The 7876-nt window shown below is 38.8% G+C and overlaps 1 protein-coding gene across 2 annotated transcripts in view; it reads left to right on the forward strand.

The window, feature by feature from the left end:
- The window catches only part of HSD17B11 (hydroxysteroid 17-beta dehydrogenase 11), a 41972-nt gene extending 40668 nt beyond the window's left edge, over positions 1-1304 (forward strand). For both annotated transcript variants that reach the window (XM_042984217.1, XM_007074709.3), the window contains exon 8: positions 450-1304. In XM_042984217.1, the coding sequence (XP_042840151.1) occupies positions 450-540 (91 nt within the window). In that variant the 3' untranslated portion in view covers positions 541-1304. The remainder of the gene's footprint in view (positions 1-449) is intronic.
- Positions 1305-7876: the final 6572 nt, after the last annotated feature.

Consider the following 7876-nt stretch of genomic DNA (forward strand, 5'->3'; position numbering starts at 1 on the left):
TGATCTCAGGGTCATAAGTATAAGCCCCACATTGGGCATGAAGCCTACAAAAAAAAAAAAAAAATGTATGTTCATTATTAGGTGGGGACTAGGGCAATGGGGCTAAACTCTGGTTTTTTTAAGAAATATCCAAAAAATTTCCTTATTCTTAAATGAAGAAGAGAAAGAAAAAAGAGAGAGAGAGAGAGGAAGCCCAACACAATAGTTTCTGTCTTTTATGTGCCTGTTCCACTTTACTCTCATTTTATCACAGGGCTCCCTGACTGTATTCCAGTATGATTTCTACATTGCATATAGCTGCCTAATCATAGAACATATATTAAAAAGTTATTTCTCTCATGCAAAAAAAAAGATGATACATGATAGACATAAGTATTTTAAAAGAATATATTTTACAAGTGCATTTAATATTAATTTCCTAATTATTTTCATGTATCTTTTTTTTTTAGGATCCTTCCTGAGCGTTTCCTGGCATTTTTAAAACGAAAGATCGATATTAGGTTTGATGCAGTTATTGGATATAAAACTAAAGGACAATAAGTTCTACATGGGCTGCATTCTACATTTAGTTGATGTAAATATATACCTTAAAAATGCTTGCTTTCCAAAACATCATTATATTTAAGTAACATAACTTAAATTCTTCTTCATACGTTAGCCATAGATAAATAAAACTGATTTAGCAGGTTTCAGTGGATTTCATCTAATATTCACCAGAATTTTAACGTTTAGACTTCTGCTTTTCCTAATTATCTTTTTTTTCTTCAGTATCCTCTTTTGAGGCCCTGGCAGTGCACATTTATTACCACCTCTCCTCTAGCTGAAAGCTAATTTCATATAATACAAAGAGGGGAATATCTTAGGAATTGACCTCACAGAAAATGGAGAAAAGGAACAAAAATAATTTTATAATAATTTCTAAGAGTTTGTGGCTTGTGAAGGCTTTGCAAAATTTGTATTATAAATATGTAAGATATAGTGGTATTTCTAATTTCACTTAAGTTTTATACAATTCACGTGTTTCCTTTTCTATTCTCCATAAAAACAGAAACTTCAGGCTCTCTAAATTTAATGAAGAACTGTATCTAATGGCATTTCACAGTGAGTTTCATGTGATGTAAGAAATACTGCTCAAACATTTCATCCTGCACATTACCACACTGTTTCATTCCAAAGCCAAACATTTCAGCTCAAGGAAACTAGAGATGGACACATCTTGCAGGTATAGAAGCACCATTGGGATTTGAGGCAGAGAATTAAGAGAATGTACCCATAGTGGCAACAATAAACAAATCAAACTTAAACTTTTGTCTCTGTCTTTTTGTCTTGAAAAGAAAACTTGATTTATCCTTCAAATTAAAGGAAAATGCATTATATAATCAAATGTCTTTTTTTATTTTTTTAATATCTGGAAATTTCTTGGATGCAAGTGAGGCTCAGTGAGATGAGAATATGAATTGAAAAAATATTCAGGTTTGTTGGATTTCTATTGAAAAAAAATATTTCCAAGACTGTGTTAATATACACAAAGTAAAGAACTTTGATCCTTCCATCAGAAGGTTCATACTTAGAAAACATATAACTCAGAATCACTGACCCTGGTGAAATGTAGTAAATGAGTCACATTTAGGTACAGAAATTTCATGGTAAAAGATCTTGATTCTGTTTCTAAACAGAAACATACTTACTTATTTTTACTTTTTTAACTTTTAAAAAAAGTTTATTTGTTTTGAGAGAGAGAAAGAGAGCAGGGGAGGGGCAGAGAGGGAGATAGAGAATCCGAAGCAGGCTCTGTATCGCCAGCACAAAGCCCAACGCGAGGCTCGAACTCACGAACCATGAGATCATGACTTGAGCCAAAATCAAAAGTCAGACACCTAACTGACTGAGTCCCCCAGGCTCCCCAAAACTTGTATTTATTTAATATGTGTCTGGTACTTTCCTAAACAGTTGGCTTATTGAACAATTAAGTTATGTCATCAGTGCCACTGCAGATGATAAGGATCATAAGATAATCAGCTTAAGGAAGGTTATATTGTAGATTCTATAATATATGAAAATGTTTCACAGCAGGTATTCCTGCAATAATGTTATCCCTGCCCATCAACTACCTTCTAATACAGAGAATCCAAATACAATTGCTGTCAGACTACATTCTACATTCGGTTGATGTAAATACATATCTGAGTCAAAAATGCCTCCTTCAAAAACATTGTCACATTTAAATAACATAACTTAGATTCTTCTCCAACATTAGCCATGCTCTGGTAGCACTCTACTGGAGTACCTATGAATAACCACAGAATTTATAGATTTACCTAAACTCTGTCCTGTTAGGTGAGAGTGACACTAGAAGGTTGGAGAGTCTCTTCCAGTCAGCTTGGGACTCATTTTGAAATACATGTAGTGTTTATTATCTTGATTAAGTTAGACCTGCTCCAGCTTGCCAAGAATAATGAAGTAGGTGAGGAGAAAACGCAGTGAAACTTCAGTAAGGTGACTGAGGCCCCAAGATTACTGATGACTTTCCTCTTTTCACAATAAACATGTTTACCTCTTTTTTAAAATTTATTGTTAGTATTTATTTATTTTTGACAGAGAGAGAGAGAGAGAGAGAGAGAGAGAGAGCCAGAGCATGAGTGGGGGAGGGGCAGAGACAGAGGGAGACCCAGAATTCGAAGCAGGCTCTAGGCTCTGAGCTGTCAGCACAGAGCCCGACGTGGGGCCCGAACTCACGGACTGCGAGATCATGACCTGAGCCGAAGTCGGACACTCAACCAACTGAGCCACCCAGGCACCCCAAAACATGTTTACCTCTTAACACACTTGTCTGAAATTAACACTTGGAAGGATTCTGGCATTAACCATTATGAGAAATAAGTACTACTTCTTGGATAGTACGCTGACAGAATGGTAATCAGTCCTTTTCATGCATGTTAACCATATGCTAGGCACACTTGGCCATTTAATCTTCCAGCGATTCTGTGTAGTAGGCGTCAAAGGCATTGCTGAAATTCCTGTAGCAAGCAGTAACTCAGAACCTTAGAGGCTGACGCCCTAACTCTGTTGAAAGGTTAATGAATGCTGTAGGAGTTCTGGGTTTTTGTTCCCTGCCTCCCCCCTCCTTTTTTTTTTTTTTTTTTTTTTTTTTTGTTGCTGTTAAAAAAAAGCTTGTTCTGATTCACTAACATCAGTCAATTACTTCTTTGACTCTAAGTCTGAAAACTTTTAACTGTTATTTGAATGAATGAATTCTAACTCTGAACCCACGTCCTAACAGTTTAGTGGGAAAACTCATCTCAACCACCAATAGGGCCACTTCTGAGAGTCACACCAAAATCAAAGAGGCTTACGTTGCCTTGGGGTAAACAGGAAAGACTTCTCTATCAACTATCATGGTACTCTGTGGTCCTAATGTAGGACCTTGATAACAGACGGCTCTCTCTTTTGTGGGGTACAGAAATCCTGACTGTTGGTAAGGAACTAACACTCCTTGGACACATCATAAAGTCTTCCTGAGTCCTTGCTACCACCCTGGAGCCCTGCTATGGGACAACTAGGACTCACTGGCCTCTCCTATTCCCTTTGAGAATATTCCCATTCTTGCCTTCAGAAGCACTCTTCCCTGTCCCTGTCCTCATGCTACGATTCTCATGCCAGAAATCTATTCTTTTTAATGGAAATAAGGATTAGAAAGAGTAAGGAATCAAGCCAAGGAAAAGGGTTAAAATTGACCCTTAGTAGGTTGTCAACATCAACTTGGCTAGCAAGTAAATAGCAATGAGGATTTTACTGTGGGGGAGGGGAGCAATTATTAAGAGCCTCCTCTCCCAGGCTGGGCAATAGACTTACTCCCTTGAAGAATTCTGGGTGGTAGACATCATTATTCCCATTTCATAGATGAGGTAGCCCAAAGGCATTCACCAAACTTTCCTGAAATCACACTGCTACTCAGAGGTCAAGCTGAGGATTTGAGCCCAGGTTTTCTGACTCATTATCCTACAACCTCAGTGGAATTCCTGGATAGTTGAACCATCACCCTAAGCCCCCTCTGCTTCCTTTTACTCAAGCTCCCCTTGGTATTCAGACAATATTCCATAATTAGCCAATGAAAATCTCCAATGGGAATTGAAGCTATTTCATCTAGGAATTATTTTAAGGAAGAATGAAATCCTAAATCCTAGTTGCTCAAGTATTCTACCTAAAAAAAAAACAAAAAACCTAGCCTGGACTGACCCAATATCGCAACAGTCTAAAGTTTCCTGAAATTAAAATGCTGAGCCTGAAAATATTGGGATAGTCTTAATCTGCACTGGCCATCACATCCTTCCCCAAAATAGATAGAAATTCCTGGTACACTTTAGAGCCAATCTGACCACTCCAGTTGTTGTTTGTTTTGTTTTCCTTTTTCTTTCCCTCTTTTTTTTTTAATTGGTCTAGGGATGACTGGACAATCTCAGGATGAGAGAGATGTGCCTTTTACTTTCATAGACTTCCCTGTAATTGCAGGTGGCCTCGTGTAGTAATTCAAGCTAGCATCTTCTCTACACCATCTGTGTTCCCCAACAGAAAATGGCACATCTAACAGGTGTCCAAGCTAAAAACCTGGAATTACACCTGCCTCCTTTTGTTCACCTTCATCCCTCATCTCAGAAAAATCCTCTAGTCCTTGGCACACACGTTAAATATTGGTCACCATTCCCACACTTATATTTCCAGCCTGAATCTCTCCTCTGAATGCCACACACAAATGCAAATACCTTCTTGATATCTCTGCCTGTATGACCTGCAGGCATTTCAACGTAATATTTCTGAAACTGAGATTTTCGTGTTATCCAAAAACTGTTCCAAACCCCATTATTCCAGTTGCTCAGGTCAAAAAATGTAGTGTCATCCTTGATTCCTCTCTCTCACTCCCCACATTCATTACAAAAACAATTCTGTTTGTTCTACCTTGAAAATACATACGGGGGTGCTTGGGTTGCTCAGTCGGTCAAGTGTTCAACTCTTGATTTCAACTTAGGTCATGATCTCATGGTTCATGAGTTCCAGCTGTGTCAGGTTCTGTACCGACAGCGGAGCCTGCTTGGGATGCTCTGTCTCCCTCCATCTCTGCCCCTCCCTTGCTCTCTCTCTCTCTCTCTCTCTCTCTCAAAAATAGACAAATAAACATCAGATATATCTGTATCTATATCCAGAATTCTATCACCTCTTATCACCCCTACTGCCACCACCCTGATGCAAGCCACCATCACCTCTTGTTACCCCCAGCACAGCAGCCAGAATGGGTCTTTAAAATATGAGTTCACATCATGCTTCAGCTCACAATACCCCATCAGCTTCTCGTCTAAAACTTAAAGCAAAAGTTTTTACCATGACCTAGAAGGCCATATGTAATCTAGTCTTCTTCCCCACTACCTTATTACCTGTATTAGAGTTCTCCAGAGAAACAGAGCCAGTAGGAGATTTTATATACATACATACATACACACATACATACATACATACAAGAAGAGATACAGTTCAAGGAATTGAGGAATTGGCTCATGTGATTGTGGGAGGCTAGCAACTCTGAAATCTGTTGAGGAGACAGGAAGACTGGAAACTCTTGGGCACAAGTTGATGTTGCAGTCTTGAGGCAGAATTTCTTCTAACTCAGGATATCTTAGTTCAGGCTGACAATATCAAGGATTTGGTGTCTAGTGAAAGCCTGCCTCCTGGTTTACAACCAGCCAGCCTGTCTTCTTTCTGTGTCTTTACATAGCAGAAGGGGCCAGGGAGGTCTCTGGTATCTCTCTCTCAGTCTCTTTTTTTTTTTTTTTCCAAATGTTTATTTATCTTTGAGAGAGAGAGAGATAGAGCCCTGAGTGGGGCTCTGTGCTGGCAACTCGGAGCCTGCTTGAAATTCTCTCTCCTTCTCTCTCTCTGCCCCTCCCCTCTTTCTCCCAAAATAAATAAATAAACATTAAAAAAAATAAAGACTACTGATCATAGATATTAAGCACAAAATACCTTCACAGGAATACCTAGATTACTGTTACACTGAATAGCTAGAAACTATAACCTATCCATGTTGACCCATAAAACTGTCACACTACCCTCACCTTCTTTCAGTTCACGCCCTTGATGTTCCATGACCCACCAGACATATTCCTATCTCAAGACCTTTGTATGTCACTGTTCCCTTTCCAGAATGTTCTTCCTGCAGATACCCACATGGCTAGCTCCATCTTCCTTTTAAATCTTTTTTCCCTTAGGTCTTTTCAGAACTTAGCACTCCTTACCTAAAACCCTGCCTACACAACCATGCCCTACCAGATTCCATTTCTGCCTCTGTTCTCGATTTTTCTCCCTGGCACTTACCATTGTGGAGCATACTATATATCTTCCTTATTTATCATCTTTATTGTCTACATTGCCCCTAGAGCATAAATTTCCCAAGGGAAGTGATTTGTTTTGATGTATTTTGTTCAATGCTGTATCCCCAATGCCTGGAACAGTCCCTAAGACTATATCAAGAGTTTGATGTATATTTATTAAATTAATGCCCATTTATTCTATTATTCCCTCTCCCAAATATCTCTTTGCCACCACTTTCATTCAGGCCACCACCATCTCTGGCCTGGGTGACCTAACAGCTGTCCAACTGGTTTCCCTCCATCTATTCTTGCCGTTCTTCCAATGCATCCTCCATCCTGTGGCATTTCTAAATCCTCTGCTCAAAACATTTCACTAGCCTTCCTTGATGCTGAGGCTCTCAATGATTGAGCCTCTATGCACCTATACATTATCTTCTCTCTGCCCTACACTCTCTTATCCAAGACAGACCTAGTCCTTCAATGTGCCATGATCTTTCACATCCCGGTACCTCTACACATGGTTTCCTATATCTGGAGCATTCTTATCCTCTTCACCATGTGGTCAACCCCTGCTCGCCCTTTAGGTCCCATTTATGGCTCACCTCCCACCCACCTTCCATCTTCAGGACTGGTGATGCTCACATAGCTCTTTATATTTAGGACCACCATGGCACTATGCACCAGGTGAAGAATAAAGAAACAAGAGATTTCTATCCTCCCAAGGAAATGGGTAGCCAGAGAACAGAGGTAATTGCTATATAATAATTTGACAGTAAGATATGAAAGACAGGATGGTAAAAGGGGATTGGGTAGGGAAAGATTTCACAGAATATTTTTATAATTGAAGAGATCAGAAGGTAGTTGAAAGCAAAAGAGACAGGTCCTGTAGGCAGGAAGAAGTTGGAATTAATAGGGAGAAAAGAATAATTGGAGGAACAAGGAAAGAAATCTTGAGAAGTACACAATAGCGATCAAGACCCTTTCTTTGCTACTATAAGAAAAAAAGTAGGATTGATATGCAGAGATGAAGCAATGGGTTTCATAAACAGAAAATATGCAGAGGCCTCTACAAGATGTGGACTTGGGATTTGTTCAGGTAGGAACTAGGTTTTGGAGCTTCAAGAAGTTTATAAGACATTTAAGACTACCTAATACTGCTTTATCAGTTTGGCAGGGCACAGAACCTTTGACAATTAAACCTCCAGAAAGGAAGGGGAAATTATTTATTTGAAGAGATTATAATCCTCAACTTCTACTTGGCAGACTACTATAGTTAGACTAAAACAGTGGGTTATAGCAATGTACATAAATCCTGTAAATGTCTCATGTTATAGTCTCCAAAGAAATAGTGGTATTTCCCAAAAACCACCGTTCTACTTTCTATTTCTATGTATCTGACTAATATAGGTTATATAAGTGGAGTCAAACAATATTTGTCCTTTTGTATCTTTTATTTTACTTAACATAATGTTTTTAAGGTTCATTCATGTTGTAGCATATATCAGAATCGCATTCAT

Source organism: Panthera tigris, chromosome B1 (assembly GCF_018350195.1).
Source record: "Panthera tigris isolate Pti1 chromosome B1, P.tigris_Pti1_mat1.1, whole genome shotgun sequence".
Taxonomy (NCBI): Eukaryota; Metazoa; Chordata; class Mammalia; order Carnivora; family Felidae; genus Panthera; species Panthera tigris.